The sequence below is a fragment of the Diceros bicornis genome, chromosome 2 (assembly GCF_020826845.1).
Source record: "Diceros bicornis minor isolate mBicDic1 chromosome 2, mDicBic1.mat.cur, whole genome shotgun sequence".
NCBI classification, from domain to species: domain Eukaryota; kingdom Metazoa; phylum Chordata; class Mammalia; order Perissodactyla; family Rhinocerotidae; genus Diceros; species Diceros bicornis.
In genome coordinates, this window is record NC_080741.1 from 19,538,847 (window position 1) to 19,561,552 (window position 22,706).

Here is a 22,706-nt window from a genome sequence, read left to right on the forward strand (position 1 = left end):
AATAATCTACAGATAATAATAGAGTTTATCAAAGTTCAGTATGCAAAAATCAATTACATTTCTGTACTTTAGCAACAAAGTATAATTTTCAAAAAGATATAATTAATAAGAGCGTCAAAAATATAAATTGCCTAAATATTAATCTAATAAAATATGTGCAGGACCTTTGTAAAGAAAATTATAAAACTTTATTAGGACCTTAAAAAGTAGTAAATAAATTGAGAGATGCCATGTTCATGAAGAGAAAAATTCAATGTTGTAAATTTGTTTTCCCCAACTGATCCATAGATTCACTGCATTGGCAATCAAAACCTTAATTCTTTTTCTCTAATTTGAAAAATTACTCCTAAATTTTATGTGCAAGGGCAAAGGGCCAAGGATAGCAAAAACCGATGCTGAAAAAGAACAAAGTAGGAAATTTGAATTAAGATCGCATGATATTAGCACAGAGATAGACAAACAGACAAATAAAATAGAATAGAGAGTCCACAGAAAGACCCACATATTTATAGAGCTTTACTATATAACCCTGCTAGCATTGAAAATCAGTGTGTGTGAGGGGAGGAGGAGAAGTTCTTTAAATTATACAGGGATAATTTTTATCTATATGAAAAAGTTGAAATTAGATCCTTTTCTTACTGTACCTCACACATTTCCAGGTGAATTACAGACTTGAATGTTAAAGGCAAAACTATATAAACATTTGGAAGACATATAGGAGATGATCTTTATGACTTTCGAGTAGAGAAGAAAATCTTTAAAAAGATAAAAGCACAAACTGTAAATGAAATGATTGATAAATTTTCAGTGAAAGACTCCGTAGAGAAAGTGGAATTACAAAAGAAAATATTTGCAGTGTGTATAATGGATAAAAGATTAATATCCAGAATATATAAAGAACTACAATAGCCCAACAGAAAAATCGGCAAAAGACTTGAAGATGCTCAACCTCATTACATTGTAGTAATCGGGGAAATGCAAATTAAAATGACAGGATACCATTTCACACCACCATATTGACTTAAAAAAAAATCTGACAATAGCAAGCATTGGTCAGGATATGGGGCAATGGGGATTCATATCCACTATTGGTAGGGGTGTGAATTAATATAACTACCTTGGAAAACAATTTGACACGATCTTATAAAGATGAAGATGGGAAGATATACATGCCCCATGACACAGAAATTCTATTCCTAGATGTTTACTCTTGAGAAATTCTTGTACTAGGGTATCAGGAGATAACCTCTAAAAGTGTTTATTGCACTGTTTGTAATAGCAAAAATACAGGAAACAACACAATGTTCATCAATAGTAGAATGGATGAATAAATTGTAGTATATTCATATGATGGAATACCATACAGCAGTGAAAATGACTTAGCTACAGCAGTACACAACAACACAGAATCAAAAAATGGACAAATAAGCAATATATTGTTGCAGAGATAAACTTCAAGGGAATGATAAATTTGAAAATCAGGACAGTAATTACTCTGAGGGAAGGGGCACAGAGGGCTTCAGAGATATGATAATTTTTCTTAAACTGGGTAGTGAGAACACTGGTGTTTAGTGCATTATTCTTTATGCTTTACAAATTTTGTAAATATTCTTTTTTATCTATGTAGAATTTATTTTTAGAACTTGCAAAAATTAAATCATATTGGAAATATGAAATATTTAGAATTAATAATGAAAGCATTGTATAGCTTGATACAACAAAACCTATAATTTGTAGCTAAGTGCCTAATATGAGTCTGGCACTGCTCCAGCTGCTGGGGATATGACAAATAAAATGTCTTGCCTTCTTGGAACTTCCATTCTATTTGGAGAAGACAGACAATAAATAAAATCACCTTCTAAATATTACAGTGTAGGAGAAGGTGATAAGTATTATGGCGAGAAATAAAGGAGAATACGAAATGTTTGGGGGGAGGGAGCAGGAAGGCCTCATTGAGAGGGTGGCATTCAGCAAAGACTTGAAGGAGATGAGGATGTGAGCCGCGCGACTATCTAGGGGAAGAGTGTTCCAGGCAGAGGGAACAGCAAGAGCAAAGGCTCTGAAGGGGGTGTTGAGGGAATACAAGCCACTGTGCCTGGAATAGAGTAAGCGAGGGCAACAGGGGCCTGTTGGCCATTAGAAGGACCTTGGCCTTTACATTGAGTTGAGATGGGGAGAGATTAGGGGTTTTGGAGCAGAGGAGGAACATGATTTGTCTTTTGTAACAGAATCTCTTTGCCTGTTGTGTTTGACTGAAGGGAACAAAGGCAAGGAGACCAGTTTGGAGTATATTGCAGTGATCCAGAAGAGAGATGTTAGTGGCATGGACCAGGATGGTAGTGCAGAATAGGTGTCAAGTGGTCATATTCTGGATTTACTTTTGAAGGATTTACTGAATGATCAGATGTGGGGTATGAAAGAAAAAAAAAGAGGAGAAAAATAGTATTCCATTTTCGTCTTGGTAACAGGAAGTATGGAGTTACTGTGAAATGAAATAAAGATGTCTATAGAGAAGCAGATTTGACGAGGGAATATCAGGAACTCTAGTTTGGGGATGTTAAGTTTCAAGATGCCTTTTAGACACCCAAGGAGATATATACAGTAAGCAGTTGGATATGTGAGTCTGGAGATAGGGCAGAGGTCTGGACTAGACATAGACATTTGGGAGTCATTGACATAGAGAAGGTATTTAAAGCCATGAGATCATAGAACTTACCTAGAAAATGAGTCTATATAAAGAAAGAGGAGGTCTAGAAACAGTCCCAGGCACCCCACTATTAAGAATTTGAAGAATTAAAGAGGAACCTGCAAAGGAGTCTGAGAAGGAGTGGCCAGAGAGGTAGGGGAAAACCATGGTTTGATACCATAGCAGTATTCTTGACCTTGAAAAAGTAGTTTCAGTGGAAAGATAGGAATGAAGCTTGATTGAAATGGGTTTAAGAGAAAATAGGAGGAGGAGAATTGGAGCAGGGAGTATCAACAACTCTGGAGTTTTTCAACAAAGGGGAATATAAATGTTTTAAGTAGAGGGGGAAGTGGGGCCAAGAGAAGTCTTTGAAAAAAAAAAATAGCAGCATGTTTGTATGCTGATGGCAGTGATGCAGAAAAGAGAGAAAAATTTGTGCAGGAGAGAGGGCTGGAATGAAGTCCTTGAGTAGGCTGGGATCTAATTCACAGGAGAAGGGATTGTCCTTAGATAAGAATGTGAGGATTCTTCTGCAGACTCTGCAGGGAAGACAGTATATGGGTACAGATGTGTGTGTGCGGTAGATATGATAGTGTAAGCTTGTGGAGGTTCTCATCTGATTGCTCCTATTTTTTTGGTGAAATAGGAAGCTAGGTAATCAGCTGAGAGTGAAGATGGAGGAAAAGGTGTTGGAGGTTTGAAGAGAGAGGAGGAATTTTGAAATAGTCGTCCAAGAGCATGGGAGAAGGAATAGGCTAAGGAAATAGATGATGATTGCCAGGCAGGATTCACTTTGAGGTTCATGGTCGTGAATCTGAAGCAAGAATAGTTATTTTAGTAGATATTATTGATACTTTGCCCAGAATCTCTTTGATCCTCTTTTACTGTTTCCATGCACGCACTGGTTTGGTGGCTTTTGCTTCCAATAGCCAGCACCTGTGTGGCTTTTTTTTTTTTTTTTTGGTGAGAAATATTCGCTCTGAGCTAACATCTGTTTCCAGTCTTCCTCTTTTTTTGCTTGAGGAAGATTAGCCCTGAGCTAACATCTGTGCCAGTCTTCCCCTATTTTGTATGTGGGTCATCACCACAGCATGGCTTGACGAATGGTGTAGGTCCACGCCGGGGATCCAAACCTGTGAACCGGGGCCACCAAAGCAGAGTGCGCTGGACTTAACCACTACGCCACGGGGCTAGCCCCAACCTGTGGCTCCTTTTTTGGTCTGCCCTTGGCCTACTGGAGCCACCTTTGCCCTGAATGTTGTAGTGCCTGAAATGGATGGCCCTTAACCAGTGACTGTTGGATTCAGGAGTATGAAATCCCCATCATTCTCACTTTAGGGGTTAGACAACTCTCAGGTGTAACTTGCACTTCAGAGTCGCTTCCCCACCGTGAGATCAAGCTGAAGCTACCCTCTAAGGAACTTTGTCTCAGATCATGCTCTTGCTTGGCTTTCTCCCCTTCCCTGACCTACTTCTTCCAATTCCTTATTGGTTTCCCAAGCGTTTCCTTAATAAGTCACTTGCACACAGGTCTTTCTGTCAGGATCTGCTTCTAGGGGACCTAACCTAAAACGATACTCATGGCTATGTTTCTCCAGCTGCATTCAGTTATATGAGTGTAGGCAAAGAGTTGGATTTAACTAGGATGGAGGAAGCCAAGCAAATAATATGAAGTGAGAGAGGCCAAGTATATTAAAGATGTATTCAAGGGAGTGGTTATAACTGACCATCAAATTTAAGCTAATTAAGGAAGGACATGGTGAAGGGAAGGGAAAGCTGGAGGACAGTGAAAAGGTAGTGTGATCAATGGACGGTAGGTCCTGGGATTGAAGGATTGTTGGGACTGAGGTACTAGTGGGAGTGAGTAGAAAGATAGGAGATTATGGTCAGAGATAGACATACTTAAAGAGCAGAATTATGCAGTGCTTGAGTTGTTACTATTGATAAGATGTAAGGTGTGTCCCTTAGAATGAGTGACTGAGGTAGTATAAAAGAAAATATCACTGGAGGAGAAGAATTCAAGGAACACACAGGCCTGCGTTAACACTAATGAATGAACATCTGTGTGGATTTGAAATCATTAATAATTAGGATAGGAGTAGTGTTAATAAGAGTATAGTGAATCAAGCTGAAATCCTTAGGCAATGACGGGGAGTGATCTAAGAGTTAGCAGGTGACTACAATGAGAAAGGGGAGAGGGTGGTAGAGTCTCATGACGCAAGATTCAAAGCGGGGGGAGAGGGGTTTAGGCAGGAGGGAAGGCAAAGAGTCTGGAAGGGGCAGCGAGTATGAAGAAGAACACAGACTCCATCTCCAGGCCCACTGGATGAGTGATGTGGGGAAAACATCTACCACTTGAGAGGCCTACAAAGGAAACAGGGTCCTCATGGAACATTCAGGTTTTAGTTAGAGTAAAGAGGTAAAGGGTCCATTCAGAGAGGAGATGGAAGGTCTGTGTGATTATCTATTGAAAGACAATGAGTTCCAGGGAGCACAGTGGAAAAGTGTTAGGAGTTAGGGGGTGGGGGTGGAGTGGGAGTACAAGACAAAATAGGGACTGTGCAGAGTCTTATGGGAGTAGAATGCAGTACACAAGTGGTGACATGGGAATCTGGGACTTTTTTTGTTGATGACATAAGCAGGGATAAAGAGCATAATGAGACCAATCGTGGTGCTGTGAGTGATGGGGAATAGGAAGGGGTAGGTGTTTGGGACTGAGGAGGGGCAGTTTTACACTAAGTGCTCTGAGCTCTTTTTTTTTTTTTTTGCCCAAATGATGCCAATTTAAAAATAGCTTTGGGCCGGGCCTGCCCCGTGGCTTAGCGGTTAAATGCACGCGCTCTGCTGCTGGCGGCCTGGGTTCGGATCCCAGGCGCGCACCGACGCACTGCTTCTCCGGCCACGCTGAGGCCGCGTCCCACATACAGCAACTAGAAGGATGTGCAGCTATGACATACAACTATCTACTGGGGCTTTGGGGGGAAAATAAATAAATAAATAAAATTTAAAAAATAAATAAATAAAATAAAATAAAATAAAAATAGCTTTGGGGGCCGGCCCCGTGGCGTAGCAGTTAAGTGCGTGCGCTCCGCTGCTGGCGGCCCAGGTTCGGATCCCGGGCGCGCACTGACGCGCCGCTTATCAGGCCATGCTGTGGCGGCATCCCATGTAAAGTAGAGGAAGATAGGCACAGATGTTAGCCTAGGGCCGGTCTTCCTCAGCAAAAAGAGGAGGATTGGCATGGATGTTAACTCGGCTGATCTTCCTCACAAAAAAAAAAAAAAAAAGCTTTGTTCTCTGACATGAATAGCACTTTCCATTTATTTATCGTATGGATAAAGTGAACCTGTATTATCCTCTTTCCCTGTATATATTCAAGTATTCAAAATGTCTAGTACTATATTCAATAACAGCTCAAACATGATTTTTTAAAACTGTCACTGAACTGACTTCCTACAAATTAGGGTACTTCAAACTTCATGACTCCGTGGAATGTGCTATGTTGTGTTTTGGTCAGCCTGGTCTATTTCTGCAGTCATGGTTCCAGGAGAGGCACCTCCCTGAACTGCCACTCCCAGGGAGCCCGCAGTAAAGCACCTAGCATGGTGCCTGCTTTCTGGTACACTATGACAATGGTGGGGTTTCAGACCCTCTCCAGCTCTTTCTCCTGATGTCATATTCTTCCTTCTCAGTAGTCTGATTCTTGGCCAGCCGTTTGATGATTCCATTGCACTGTTAAGACTCTTCTGTTTGACTTCATCTTTGATTCTACTTTGACATGTCTCATCTACTGTGACCTTATTGTTGAATACATAGGATCAGAGCAAGTTCTTAGGAGCTATTTTGCGTCTCTGCTTCTCATCTCCAGCTTTGTACTTCTAAGCCGCTTGACCATATACTCAATGTTTTCTGTGCTCAAACACCATGACATTAGTTTTTTAATCTTCTTCTCTTTTCTTGATTTCTTATCTACAGCAAACACATTTGAGATGCTATTGGCATCAATATCAAAAGTTACTTCAATTTGTGAAAATCCAAAGGGTACAGGAGGGATGCTTGTGAGTTCAAACTTGCCAAGCTGGTTGTTATCCTTTATCATTGCTTGCTCAATTTCATAAACCCGAATGAGCACACCGAGCTGATTGTCAGAGTATATAGTAAAGGCCTAAGTCTGCTTTGTATGAACTGTTGTTGTATTGCAGTTGATCAGAATAGTTGTGACTCCACCAGTGGTTTCAATACAAAGGGAAAGGAGTGATATTAAAGAGCAGCAAATCCTGAATATTTCCAAATTTATCTCTGGACAAGGGACAAGATGGCTGCTGACATAGCTGCAAACATAAGTAACACCTTTATCAGGATTGATGCTTTTTTTCAATTTCTTACTGTTGAAAAAATCCTGTGGAAATTTCTAAATTTCTGAAGCTTGGAGTTGCAGATAGAGCCACCCACTAGGATGATGTCATGGGTCTGAGATTTGTCTAGCATGATTTGAAGAAAGGGTTAAAAAACCTTTTCTCCTTCTCTGTGGACAAATTAAATTAACTTTCTACCTCTGTTACTCTGGAAACTTGGTAAAGGTGGTATGTCAGCTGTGTTTCCAGGCAACATTGCTTATAGTAAAAATAACATCTAAACTGCATCTGAACTGGCAGGCCTGTAAATGAACTGTAAGTATCTAGTGGGATACTTTGGGCTTAGCTTTGGACTTCCCCAAATGTAGCGAGTTCTTACAACTGATCAAGTCCCTTGCTAGACCCCTGGAAGCTGTGCCCAGAGGCTTGCTACTAGAGATAATGGCTCCTGTGGAGCCTGAGGCTTCTAAGCCAGGGGGTCACACATACTCACTCTCAATGACATCACTGTGGTTCATTCCTGGGAACCTGAGCTGTCACCAATGGGACACAGAGGTCGTACAGTAGATCCTAGACTGCTGCATGGATTACTGTGGGGACTCCACTGAAGAAACTCACCTGATGCTGCCCTGCTGACATACTGTATTTCCTGTCTTCTATGTTTCTAAGCAAACCAATGCTGAGTGTGGCCTGTTAGGGTCGTATGAGATTAATTGTCTAGTCAAAGTCTTTTCCAACCAAGTAAGTGTTCCTAACAGCACACTTAAATGCAAAGATTCCGTCTTTGTTAGTCAAGGTTGGACACATCGAAAGTGCCACCTCTTTGGTTGTAGATCAACACATTTCTTTCAACACCAGTGTCTTGTCCAAGTGCTAAACACTAGTTATAACCATTGACTCATGGATGATTCTTATATTGATACCATCAGTGGGTTCCAGACTGTACGCAGGCCTGATGCTTGGAGTGCTTAAATTTAGCCAGTACTATGTTCACAGTGTTGGTGATGATCTTCCCAAGGTGGGCTTCTGCATTTTTTTTTTTTGGTCTTTTTTAGAACCATAGTAGATACTTACTCAGAGGAGAAGCTTTTACTTTGATGGGGGAATTTTTTTGAGATAAAATTCATGTTACATAAAATTCCAAATTTTAACTATTTTAAAGTATACAATTTAGTGGTTTTTAGTATATGCAGAATGTTGTGCAATCATCACCACTAATTCCAGAACACTGCCATCACCCCAAAAAGAAACTGTTACCTCCCAGTTCCCCCCCTCCTCCCATCCCCTAGCAGCCACTAATCTACTTTCTGTCACTATGGAGTTACATTCTGGACATTTCACAGAAATGGAATCATATAATATGTGGCCTTCTGTGGCTGGCTTTTTTCATTTAGCGTAATATTTTCAAAGTCCATCTCTGTTGTTTTCATTTAGCGTAACATTTTCAAAGTCCATCTCTGTTGTAGCATGCATCAGAACTTCATTCCTTTTATGGCTGAGTAATATTCCATTGTATGGCTATACCACATTTTGTTTATCGATTCATCTGTTGATGGGCATTTGGGTTGTTTCCACCGTTTGGCTCTTGTGACTAGTGCTGCTGTGAACATTCTTGTACAAGTCTTTGTGTGAACATGTTTTCATTTCTCTTGGGTGTGTACCTAGGAGTGGATTGCTGGGTCATATAGTAAGAGAAGTTTTCAATTTTATATTTTACCTGGGTCATTTACCATCATGAGGGCCAGCACTTCATATATGACTGCTTCATCAAAAATGCATACAATCAGACGTTTGGCATCAAAAAAAAAATGTTTTTGTAAGGCTCATTGCAACTTGACTCTTTGGAGCATTGCGGATAAATTGTCCCATGTCAAGATAGACAACATAGCGTGAGGTGGTCCTATTTCCTGACCATTGGGAAGCATCTCCACTTTGCTGTGCTAAAAGGCACCCACACAGGATTAAATGGTGCCAAGATCAGAGCTCTTTGATATGATAGCTGAAGAGGATGGGTCTGGCTTGTAGGAGAAAGATGTAGACACTGGAACTGCTGCTGCATTCAACCTGGACTGCTCTTGTTCTTTGCAGATGGAAGCTGGAGGCCTAAGGGGAAATTTCAAAAAAAAACTTTTTTCACCTTCCCCTATTACCTGTTACCTCAGGGACTGGTTCTTCTCTTTATTTAGTTTAAGGCCTCTCTTTCATGCCATTGAATTCTTTAAAAGTTGGTTAATTCTAAACTGTCTATATTGTAAATGAAGGTGTAGATTGAATAGTTTTGGTAGCTGGAGTGTTTCGTTAGGCCATGTGAGAATTTCTGTTCACTTGGCAGGAAAAGCCAGTGCCCTGGTGTCTGTGAGTTACCAGGGCACTGCTGCACTTCCCTGGCCCAGATGTCCACTCTAGGACCTTGCTTATCAGAATTCCCTTTGTTGAAAGCTGTACATGAGTGTCAACCTTGGTGATACATATGGGGGTTATCTTTGTGACTGCAGATGAGGGAACACTAACCCAGCTGTTCCCACATGGTTTAATTAATTTTCTTACTGATCACCTACTGTCTCTTCTACTAGTCTTCTAGACTTAGATCTAGGCATTGTTCTAGGGGTACTTCTGATAAAACTCATGATTTGCAGACAAGGAGTGAAGTCCTCTCTTCTACCTGTGCGGGTTATAGATTCTCCAGCTGCCACTGTGTTGCCATCTGCTCTATATCATCCAAAACTCGTGTTCTGAGCTGCTGGTAGCACCCCTTTTGGCTTTACAGCATTGAAATAGATTTATTTTTATTTTGTGTTTCTTCTGACATTTCAGTAGGATTTGGAGAAGAAGGAAAATTTATCTTTGTAATTGACTTTTTCCCCACCCTTATCTAGATCAGGACAGTCCAATCCAACCTTTTATCTCCAGAAGGGCTTTCAAGCATATGTACTCAGAAAAAAACCACCTGGCTCACTTCTTCCTAGAGCCCATAAGGTATGGTATACAATGCAGTGATAAATTCTTTGTTGACAAATAAATGCATTTTATACACACAAAAATAATTGCTTTTAATGGTCATCTCATGATTATTAAATAATAGAAAATGCATTTTATTTCTTAGATAAAAATTTCACTTGTATCGTATCCCCCCTTTTTGTTTTTAAAAAGAATTCGAGGGCAGGCCCCGTGGCTTAGCGGTTAAGTGCGCGCGCTCCGCTGCTGGCGGCCCGGGTTCGGATCCCGGGCGCGCACCCTCGCACTGCTTCTCCGGCCACGCTGAGGCCGCGTCCCACATACAGCAACTAGAAGGATGTGCAGCTGTGACATACAACTATCTACTGGGGCTTTGGGGAAAAAATAAATAAATAAATAAAATGATGAAAAAAAAAATCCTACTTTAAAAAAAAAAAAAGAATTCGAGGTTGAAATGTAAGGCTATCTTGAGGCTGTTAATCTTGAACAACACTCAGTCTTGTGGATGTGATTCCTTCCTGTACAATTGGCTAGAAATACAGTCATGCAGTGAATATTTTCAGTGCTACTCATTTACAGATGTTTTGTACTTTGGTTATATATTTAAATTATGTTTTAAAAAGCATGTTATTATATCTTATAACAATATCTACTCACTGAATTATTTTAATATATTTGCTATAAAAATCCTCTGATCTTTTGAAGGTAAAAAGAAATATTTGAATAATAATATTATAGTAGTCTCTAAAAATTAGACCTGGTGAGAATTATAAAGATTTTTGTTAAAAATTGAGTCTGTCTGTTTTCAGAAAACAGATATTATCTATGGATTTTTGGAGAAGCGAACAGGAGAGGGCAGAAATCAAAGTCCTGTAGAACAATAAAAGCACTATGCATATTTAGGGTATTATTATAATCACGTATAACAGGTGCTTCCCAGGCCCAGCTGACTGAAGAAAGGCCGCTAAGGGGTGGGCTTAATATCGCAGTAATGGAAAATGCAGATTCTGACTCTCTTGGCCCCATATCATATTCCCAGAAACGTAAAGTAACTTGGATGCCTAAGACCAAAAAAGTTGGGTAACTTTTATTAAACCTCAATGTGGCAGGGCTGAAAGGAGACTCCCCACTTGTGCCTAGAGATTTATGCCCCAATAAACATTGTCTCTCTTCTTGTAACCTCCTACCAGAAGACATCAGGACGTAGCATAATGCTCTCATCCCAAGGATCTGAAGTACTTTGTTTCAACTCCCTTCATTTTTCCCATCTACACTGAAAAAAGCAGTGTTCCCACACTGCCATCCGCTCTGTGACTCCTTAACCCTTTTGTCCCTACCGCCACCACACCCCCATTTCCCAGCGCCGGGGTGGTTTATAGACACCTCTTCTATAGCCATTGGTGCTTCTCTCACCTTGGTCCTGGGTTTAGTCACGTCCCTGCTCTAGTTATTGCAGCAGTTGCTGCTTTATCCCTGCTGTCGAAGTGAGCTGCCTTGTTTCTTCTCCTTAGAAGTGATCAGTCACCACTCCTGAGTCTGGAGCAAGGGGACTTTGCATGCAGATGACATGCAAAGCATCACAGCTTTGCTTTAAGCTGTGTCCTTGGGTTCTGAGTGATAAGCCCATATATCTGTCCTGTTTGAGGAGGCCCTTCTCACTGTCTTTTTTGGGCTCCTGCTTCAGTGCCAGCTTGCTTCTCATTGCCTCCTTTCCCATAGTTATCTTGAGCTCCACAGTAGCCCCAGGTACCAGGAAGGATCCTTGCCTTGCAAACAAGTACTTCCATTGATCTCCAGAAGGAGTGGGTGCTTTTCCCTTCTACCAGCACCCACTGGCCTCCCCCAGCACCCTGTAGCTAACTGTGCCCAGAGCATTAGAATAGAGACTTGCCTGAGCCCCCTTGGGAGACACGAGAGAGAAAGAGAGACAGAGAGAGATAGAGTGAGCAAGAGTGAGCCAGTGAGCAGGGAACTGCTGAGAACAAAGAGATGTTTTATGATGATATCTGTGAAATATTGTGGTCAGGAAATGTTGCCTTCGTATTACCAGAGCCAGGATTAAGCCCCATGCATGTGCCTATCCTTTTAGCCTAATTAAATGATCATTTTTAGTGCTGGCCTAATTTGTAATTGTAATAATTGCACTAAGACTACTTTTAAGGAAACTTTTACCCTTTGTATTGTTTATACTTGTTAAAATTGACTTCTAGCCTTAATTTTAGTTCACAAGTAGTATTAAATTTCTGTGTTTCTGATTTTTAATAATCCATCATCCTATGTAGGTTGATAGAGAATTTAAAGTCCAGAAAGCTTTGTTTTCAGTTGGATTCCCTGTTCCCAAGCCTTTATTGTTCTGCAGTGATGCTTCTGTCATTGGAACAGAATTTTACATAATGGAACATGTGCAGGTAAATTAATACTTAATCTTACTTTGTTGTTGCTTTTATTTTTAATTATGAAATTAGATGTTAATAAATTAGGGTTTATTAGTCAACATTTTAGGTAATTAGTTTGTTTTACAAGGACTTAATTTGAGCACACACAATGTGGAAGGGATGAAATAAACTGGGAACAAATTTAGTAATTAGGGCGTATTGACTTATTCTTAAATTTTCCTCTAGGTGTCAGTAAAGAGCTACATGTAATGGCAATAACCAAACCGCCCAGATGGTAGGGGGGAAAAACTACTCCAAATAGAAAATCAGTCCATTAAGAACGATCAATTCAAAGCCTTTAAACTTTTTTTTTAATGTAACTTGGGAGTAGTTTTTGTCCTTTAAGTTCATTTTGGCATATCCTTGTATTTTTCCTTTAGTGTATATACTCTTACATTAAACGTGTCACAAATGAATGTTTTTTTAGCATATTCTGCCAAAAATTGGTTTTGGTTGCAAAACTATTACTCTGATACTTTTTGTAGGCAATAGGGGAGGTTGACATAGCAAAGAATTGGGATGAAAGGATTTATTTTGTCTTAAATTGTCTGTTGTAATTGTTTCCATAGGGTCGAATCTTTCGTGATTTCACAGTTCCTGGAGTTAGCCCCGCAGAACGCTCAGCCATATACGTGGCCATGGTAGAAACCTTGGCTCGGTTACATTCCTTGAATATACAGTCATTGCAGCTGGAAGGATATGGCAGAGGTGCTGGGTACTGCAAAAGACAGGTACTGCTTCCACATGAAGAGCTCCTTGTCTCACGTTCTTGGAAATAATACACATTATTAATCAAAATAAAGACCTATTATTTTATACTTTTCTGAAACTTGACTATGACTCTTTAATATCAGCCTTCAGATCGACTTGTTTTAAGCATAAAATAATTTTATATTTTTAGGTCAGGTTTTGTTCAGCAGAAGCTTCTGTAACTGACAGCATGTTCACGAATGCAAATTTAAAGCTGTTGCAGCCCCTTAACTTAATTTACCAATATATTTTCTGTATAATTTTACCTTTTAAGTTAGGTTAACAGATAAATTTATTAAGCATGACCATGTGTTTGATACATGCTGGGTACTGTGTTAATTATCAAGAAAATAGAAATAAGTTTTTTCCCTAAAGGAACTTACTGTCATTTTTTGAGAGACCTACATGAAGCTCATTTACATGAAACTTGAAAATGGTACAAAGCAGTATGTAATCTAGTAGTAAATTGTTGGGTACTCATCATGAGAGCCGTTCCATTGAGAGGGTAGATGTCAGTATGCCCTTGCTTAGGTGGGAAAAGCTTCCTGGGAGAGATATGTCTTACACTGTGTATTTAAGGAAGGATAAAATCTAGAGTGATAGGGAAGAGATGGTGAGCATTCCAAATCAGACGAACAGGAAGACCAGATATGTACAGAGCGGTTTCCCTTTGTACGTATGCCCCTTTGAGGAGGCTGAGGATAGAGAGAAGAGAACTGAGGTTTAGAGAGTACTCACTATATGCCAGGTCCCATGCTAGGAGTTGTGAACCTACTGTTTTTTAATCTTTGTAACAACTCTAAGACATAGGTATGATTACTCCCATTTTGCAAATGGGGAAACTGAGGCTTACAGGTACCAAGTAATCACGAATAAGTGGCTTAGACATAATTTAAACCCAGGTCTGTATGATTCAAAAGATGAAGGTCTTTAGTGCACTAAACTGGACAGAGATACCTTGTGGAGTGGGGAGAGAGATATAAGCAGATAAATAATATGTTCTCACTTGATGGAGGACTTTGAGAATAGGTCAATTTGTTTGCATTCAATTCTAAGAACAATAAAAAGTCTTTGCACCCCTCATACCTGTAATATATTTAGAAGATTCTATGGGTAATAAGAAAAGGTATTAAAATTAAAAGTAAAAATCTCCCTTCTTCTTCTAGCCCATATTTTCCCTTTTTCAGGGATTACTTGTTTCTTGTGACCCTTCCAGAAATTTTCTGTGCCTATTGATTTGTGTATATGTGCATGTGTGCACATGAGTGATATCTGATGTGCATTCTCTTTTTTTTCATCCACAATAGTTGCCAGATAAAGACTAGAACCCAACATCTCTTGATTCCTAGGACAGTATTTTTTTTTCCTAGTAAAAATCTAGGTAAGTAAAATGGAACTAGATGGAAGGGACTTAACTGTTTAAATTTATAGGCATTTGTCTTGAGCATTTAGGAATAAAATAAATTTGATATAATTGAATTCTGTTTTAATTTTAGAATTGCTGGATCTTACATTCCATTTTCAGCTCTGTCGTTTTTCTTATTGACGTATCTTTAGGTAGCCACCTGGACAGAGCACTATCAAGCCACAGCTCATCAGGACGTCCCTGCCATGAGCCAGCTGTCTGACTGGCTGATGAAAAATTTGCCAGATAATGACAATGAAGAAAATTTGATTCATGGAGATTTCAAACTAGATAACATAGTTTTCCACCCTAAAGAGGTACTGTGAGCCATGTTTACAACTAACTGAGTAGGTCTGATTTGGGACACAAGTACTAAGTAGAAGTTCCCCCCAGAGCGCTGAAGGAGCCCGACCCATCCCCACTCTTCCCCTACAGTCAGGACTATCTTCATCACTCACAACTTTGAGAAATGAGTCCTGCAGGTTTTCTGGTATAGGTAGCTGCCTACCCTTAAGGCTGGGTCTAATCCTGAGTGATATCTGATTTGCTGCTTGAAAAGGATTTGGGAATTTACATGCATGTTGCTGTTTTCTTCAAAGAAGTTTTTCATCTACTAAAAATATTTAGCTTATCAGTATTCCTGCCCTATCTTCTGGCTCATTTTCATTTCTTTTTCCTATCTCATAAAGAACTTTTTATTTGATACTTATAAGCTGGGAAAGGACAGAATTCCAAAAGCCTCTTTTGAGGCTTCAAAAGAATTGTATGAGATTAATGTAACCTTGCTCTGTGTAAATGTACACAGTGTAATCTTTATAAAGAGTACAAATAAATCGAAACTATAACCCTCCTCCGCTGAGCACAGACAATGAGGCCTAGGAGGAGTATGGTAGGAACGAGGAAGCTGTTTCAGTTCTCCTCTCATGACCTGTTTGCTGTTGGGCGAGACACTTGCCCTTAGTATTCTGACATTAATGTGAAAGATTGACAGTTTCCTGAATCCTACTTCTTAGAGGAAGTTTTTCTGGGTTCATTAGTTCTCTCAGAATGCTAAGATGTTTTAGGGCGGGAAGAGCTGCTCTAAATTCATGTGCTAGGCTTCTGGGTTTCATGTTCTTTTCGTATAGGAAGAGGACAGGAGGAAATACCATTATGAATTTCATTGCTGTTATAATTCAAAGTAGTACTATATCAATTGAAAGTTGAAATATAATATAAACACATATGAGCACATTCACCAGCAAGAAAATATTTCATAGAAAAGTCAATTTGGATATTAAAATTATGTGTATATAATTATATACATCTGTGTGTAATTTTGTTAATGGCACTGATGAATTCTGAATTCTAACTTGGTGAAATATAGAGTAGGAAAATTAAAGAATGCTTGTTTATAACCTGGAAAAATTGTAAAAGCTTATACCTTAAAACAGCAGCATCTGGCCTGTATTTGATCTATATCATTTAATTCATTAATATTTTAGGAGCCTATCTTTGAATAAGTCAGAGTCCTCTTTGTGTTCTGTAACTATAGTACTTTTCTCTTCATTACTTAAGCAAGGAAGGAAAAATTCAGACCTAGATCTCCTGAATTGTTTGTCTACCAAGATGTTTAAATTTTAGGATTAGTCATAATATGCTGAAAGTAATGGCAAACTACACTAAGTAACAAATACTTATTCCCTTTTTATATTTAATCTCATATTAGAAAACCATTTCTGACAGGATTAAAGTTGCCAAATGGGTATCATCTTCCTTTATTATTATTTTTGTGTGTGTGTGAGGAAGATCAGCCCTGAGCTAACATCCATGCCAATCCTCCTCTTTGTGCTGAGGAAGACTGGCCCTGAGCTAACATCCGTGCTGATCTTCCTCCACTTTATGTGGGACGCGGCCACAGCATGGCTTGACAAGTGGTGTGTGGGTGTGCGCCCGGGATCCGAACCCGGGCCACCAGCAGCGGAGCACGCGCACTTAACCGCTATGCCATGGGGCCGGCCCCCTCATCTTCCTTTAGACAAGCAGAATATTCAATAGCTGGGGAGAGACATTTTTTGAAAAAGAAACAACTGCTAGAAGCATAGCTTTAAACTGTTTAGCTGCAGTACTAATTTGTTACATATATCATTATCTTTTAATGTTGTAGGGTTATATAGTAGCTAGTAAAATTTCTTCTAGTTTATACCCAGTAATCTCATAATTATTAGTTAAATCAAATTTAATCAATTTCTGCCTCCCATAAATACTGTAGCTAATTTTTTATGGAAGTAACATGTGGTTGGCAAAGCACAAGTCAACTAGTATTTATTCATTACCAGCTATGTGCTCTGAAACATGGGATTGGAAAGGAAATACAGTTCTTAATGAGCTCAAAATACAGATGGAGAGAAAAGATACTCAGGTAACAGCAGAGAACAATATATACCCAGGTGCTAAAGTATATCATACAAAGTGCACTGCAAGAGCAGTCAGAGGGAAAGATACCCACTGTGGACTGGCAGTAAGAGCTATGAAACTTTAGAATTTAATTTTAGTCAATAGTTTATCGGGCCAGCTCCGTGGCACAGTGGTTAAGTGCGCGCGCTCCGCTGCTGGCGACCCGGGTTCTGATCCCAGCGTGCACCGACACACCGCTCATTGGGCCACGCTGTGGCGGCGTCCCACATAAAGTAGAGGAAGATGGGCAAGGAGGTTAGCTCAGGGGCAGTCTTCCTCAGCAAAAAGAGGAGGATTGGCATGGATCTTAGCTCAGGGCTGATCTTCCTCACAAAAAAATAAAATAGTTTATCTTTTCCACTTCATTTTTAAAATTTCATAAGTAAATAGGAAATTAGACTATATTTCTTTTTTCATGAAGGTGCTCCACAAATTGGAAAATCAGTCCTGGATTATAGCAAGTTGAATTTGTGCATGTATCTGCTCACCTGTGTGTATCCCTAGGGATATAATTTAAAGCTTTTTATTTTTCCTTTTTTTTTTAAAGATTTTATTTTTATTTTTATTTTTTCCCCCCAAAGCCCCAGTAGATAGTTGTATGTCATAGCTGCACATCCTTCTAGTTGCTGTATGTGGGACGCGGCCTCAGCATGGCTGGAGAAGCGGTGCGACGGTGCGCACCTGGGATCCGAACCCCGGGCCGCCAGCAGCGGAGCGCACGCACTTAACCGCTAAGCCACGGGCTGGCCCTTTTTATTTTTCCTTTGAGGGTAAGGGTTGTGTCTTTAATTTTTTCTTACCTTTGCTTCTAGAGTATGTATAGAAGATGCTTAATAAATGAGGACTACTAGCCTAAGAGCTCCTTTAAAGCAGTGACTGTATCTTATTCATTTATGTAGCAGGTGGTTACATGTTTCTGAATGAATCTATGTTGAAAGACTTGATTTTAGTTAATCACTAAGTAACTATTTCCATCTCACATATTTGTACTTAATTTTTATTCTCTAGCAGTGTGACCTTAAAGCAAATTATTTAGCCCCTCTCTGTGCCTCAGTTTTTAACTTTTTATTTTGAAATAATTATGGACTCAAAAGAAGTTGTAAAAATAGTACAGAGGGGTCCTGTGTACCCATCGCCCAGATTCCCCAAATGGATCTCACACAGTTATAGTATATTATCAAAGCCAGGAAATTGACATTGTGTGCCTTTTAAATTGAGGGGAAAAAAATACCACAATTTCAGGGTTGCTGGGAAGCTCAAATGAAGTAATTGCTATGGAGCAACTAGCTGGTACCTGGCACAGCTGTGGTCAACTTATTTCAATTCTCTTCTTCTTTTCCCCTCTGTTTTTCTGTTTTACTTTTCTAAGACTGCCTATCAAGCTCTATTCTTCAGAAAAATATTAAGGTAAAAGTAAATCTTTCATAATATGTACTAAAACTTAAACAGTGGTTGTAGGGGATGGAATTAGAGGAGATTTATAAGTTGTAGATTTCTGTAATATTTGAGGTTTTATTGTTTTTTCCCCCAACAACAGCATATTTTATTTTTGTCATCAGAAAACACAGCAACTAAGAAAGAAAACAAAAACGGTTTTAAATGATAAACCTCCTGGGAATGTGTGTGGTAAGCCAGTAAAGGCTTACTAAAGGGTAGGGCAGAACAAAAGCATAGGACTCAGTCTCGCAGTCCCTCGTTATTTACCAGTTGCTTATGTGTAAAGTATTTGAAGCATGTTTGAGCAAGTATTTTGGTGGTGTAACATGCTCACTGCGGTGTCTAAAAGAAATTCAGTTTTCCTGGAAAATATTGTTAATTTTCTAAATATAAATCTTACCCATCTGGCACAGTTTAATGTACGTATTGCCATTTCAACTTGAAAGACACGTATATTTAATTGGAAACAGATAAACCCATACATATTTCATCTACGTTCATTAATTAGTAGTCAGATGTATTTCAGATAACAAATATATGTACACTGGTTCTTCTGAAGTTACCTGCCTCCAACCTTTTACATATTATGAAGAAAAAAATGATTTGATATGCAAAACAAAACATATTTTTATGGCTTTTTCTTTTTAATTTCCCCCATTGTCTCTAAAATGTCAGTGTAGTTACAAAAGCATAGTTATAAAATTTAATTTTATTGCTAGAAAAGACATAAGGATTGGGTTTTTTCAACCTTTTTACTTTACAGATATTCTTTAAATACTCTTTAGTAAATGCTCTTTGGTGGTAAAGCTAGGTTTTGAACTCAGGCCTGTAGACTCCCAGTGCTGTATAATTCCTTTTACACTGGACTGCTTCTCATCTCCACTGGGACTACACAACATCAGTGTTGTAGAAATGAAACCCCTTGGCTTTGACCACACCTTCTCTACCTTCTACTTATTTCTTTTACGTCCCTCCCCTGAGATGCTGCCAATTTGATTGCTCTTACTTTAGAACCTATGAACCCTTCATGACTTCATCTGGCTTCTTATCCTGCCTGGCCCATGTAGGCATGATTAATCATTTCAAAAACTACCTTCTTTATTATCAGTTGAATTAATGACTTTTTGACTGTGGATGTATGAAAGAAATAGAAGCGCTGTCAAGTTTCCTGACGTCAGATTACTTATTCCAGAATCTGCTCACCTCTTGACTTTACACAGTCTCCAACCCTGATTAGGTCATCATATTTTTGCTGCAGAATAAAGTCATGAAAAAAGTCAGGTTAACTGAGTTTGGGACGTATTTATGCTGCATAATTTCATCTAGGCTGTAACTTCATCTCTTCGTAAAATCTGTGACTTTTTTTTAAAGTGGTTTTTTCAAATCTTTTCCATTCCTTTCAAACTCGCAAGTTGCTTCTCTTGTCTGGACTCCCACTCTCAGCAGATGGTCTTGCCTTCTACTTGACTCATTTTTGTCCTGTTAGTCACTTTTCTAAATGAGCTCTGCTGTTTTATCTGGCTTGGATAATCTTGTTTAGATTATTGCTGCAGCCTCCTCACTGGCCCCCCTACAGTCTACTCAGAACATAACAGCCAGAGTGACTCTCTTAAAACACAAATCCTATCATGTCACTCCTCTGTATAGGACCCTCCAGTGGAGATTCCCCTCCCTCTGCCCCATCCCTCCTGCCTCAGTCCCTCAAAGTAAGCACAGCCATTGCTATCAGTTTGGTGTGTATCCTTTCAACGTTGAGTATTCATTTATAACCTTTTTATTTAAACAAAAATAGGATCATATTATACATATTATTCTGCAAATTGCTTTTTCCCCTCATATTTACAGTCGAATGTCCTATGTTCTTAACATAAAGGTACATAATCCCTTGATACATATTGTTACAAAGTAGAGCGAGGAAAGCTTTCTGTTTTATTGGTTCCAAATTACGTGACTGTTTTATCACGTTGCTATGTAATGGTGGATTTTGTATTCATAAAACAAACAATATCTTTTATAACAATTATATTTTTGTATCTACAGCATGAAATAGCTTACTTAAAAAATTACTATTGCCAGAAGGGTGTGATAAAATTCATCACCAGAGCAAACTCTTAACTATACGTGGCATAGCATAGATGCTTAAATTACGAGTGAGTAATTATTAGAATTTCTTCTTTACCACAGTTACTCCAAGTTGAGATGTTTTAACTGCTTTTGCTTCCGCTCACTAGTAGAGATATTAGGCTATGTAAAGTAAAATGCAGGAGAAATGATGGCCAGTAATAGAACCAGAGGACTTGGCTCTACACAATCAAGGCTAATTAGTTATTTGATAAATGAGATGTGGCCCTATGGATAAACACTGCAAACTATGGCCTCAGATTTGTTTTTGATAGAAAATATGATTTTGAATGTATTCTATTTCATTTATTTCCTTGTTTTAGTTTTCATGGATTTAACATGTTAAAACCTTTTTATTTTTAATTGCAGTCTCGAGTTATAGCTGTACTGGATTGGGAGCTTTCAACCATTGGTCATCCTTTGACAGATTTAGCTCATCTCTCCCTGTTCTGCTTTTGGCCAAGGAGAGTTCCATTTATAAATCAAATTTCTAATTTGCAGGAAAACATAGGTATGAAAACATAATGTTGCCTAAATTGCTACTAATATAAAATTATCTTTATTATTCTTCATAATTAAAAAGTAGGATTATATTGTAATGTTAGATAAATAGCTTTTATTTCTTTCTTCAGATGTTTCTAAATCATTTTAGTCTTTATTGATTTTTCTAAATGTAGCATTCCACTTTTAGTAATTTGTGACAAAATGTAGTCCTTTGTATATAATGTTCTTTTGGAAATCAACGTTTAGAACATGTTTTGTTCTGTGGATAAATGGTTATTATATTCAGTTTTATACACATATGCAATGTTATGACATTTTGAAATATTCACCGTGACATTTTTATTAAAGTTTATAGTATGTTCTGTTTTTATAGGGGTACCATCAATGGAGGAACTAATTTCAATATATTGCCACTGCAGGGGAATTAATTCTATTCTCCCTAACTGGAATTTCTTTCTTGCCCTTTCATATTTTAAAATGGCTGGAATAGCACAGGTAATTAATTGTTTTTAACATGTGTTTCACCATTATTTATTAATGTCTATCAACAATATTTTCTGGTCTTCAGGGGTTTTGTATTTTTTATCCTTAGATCATTTTGCTTTTCATAATGACAAATACCAGATGTGAGTAAAAGATAAATCTAGAATTTACAGAAGAGGAATTTGGCAAAGGAAAAAGTTTAGTAACAAAATATGTTATCAGTTTTTGGTATAATGGAGTTAAAAGATGGAGGAAGAGAGAGAGAAAGACATAATGACAAAGAGAAAAACATGTGAAGATTGATTATTTCCTGAATATCCAATGTAAGAAAGAGCTAAAATCTTTTGATGATGTCTGCTTCAGACTACAAAACCACTTATTAACGAGAGCTGATGATGAGGAAAGAATTATCTTTGTATTTCCCAAAGCCTAGCACACTACCTAGTATATAGTAGTCTCTTAATACATATTTTTGAGTGAATAAGTGAGTAAAATTTTCCATTTTCTATTAATATCGTATTTATGTGATTAATTTTGAGAGGAAATTGAGCATAAATTCAGATTTATTTAATTACAGTTTAATCTAAACAAATGCATTCTCCATTATACTAGTTCAGTTTCCATGTACTTTGAATCTCAGGGGTTTAGTTAAGAAATTGAGATGCTTCATCAGTGGCAAGGGGCTAGGGCTTGGAGGAAGAAGAGGTAAATAAGAGATTTCAGAAACAAAAAAGAATGGGAGGGGCTGGCCCGGTGGCACAGCGGTTAAGTTCACACGTTCTGCTTCGGCGGCCCGGGGTTCACTGGTTCGGATCCTGGGTGTGGACCTGCTCACCGCTCATCAAGCTGTGCTGAGGCGGCGTCCCACATAGAGCAACTGGAAGGATGTACAGCTGTGACATACAAATATCTACTGGGGCTTTGGGGAGAAAGAAGGAGGAAGATTGGCAACAGATGTTAGCTCAGGGCCAATCTTCCTCAAAAAAAAAAAGCAAAAAGCAAACAAAAAAATGGACATTTCTAAAAAAAAAAGAAAAAAGAATGGGAGAAGAAGGATTAAAGAAAATTATGGTTATTTTTCCTTGTCCTCAGAGTTCATGCTATCCATGAACAACTGAAATGTCTTCTAGGAAATAGTT

At 38.6% G+C, this 22,706-nt stretch overlaps 1 protein-coding gene across 1 annotated transcript in view; it reads left to right on the top strand.

Annotated features, from left to right (window-relative positions):
- ACAD11 (acyl-CoA dehydrogenase family member 11) overlaps nucleotides 1-22,706 on the top strand; it is a 77,552-nt gene that overhangs the window by 1,882 nt on the left and 52,964 nt on the right. Inside the window, exons 2-7 of the mRNA XM_058553038.1 lie at nucleotides 9,918-10,017; nucleotides 12,279-12,404; nucleotides 13,001-13,162; nucleotides 14,739-14,903; nucleotides 20,950-21,091; nucleotides 21,458-21,579. Of these exons, the coding sequence (XP_058409021.1) occupies nucleotides 9,918-10,017; nucleotides 12,279-12,404; nucleotides 13,001-13,162; nucleotides 14,739-14,903; nucleotides 20,950-21,091; nucleotides 21,458-21,579 (817 nt within the window). The remainder of the gene's footprint in view (nucleotides 1-9,917; nucleotides 10,018-12,278; nucleotides 12,405-13,000; nucleotides 13,163-14,738; nucleotides 14,904-20,949; nucleotides 21,092-21,457; nucleotides 21,580-22,706) is intronic.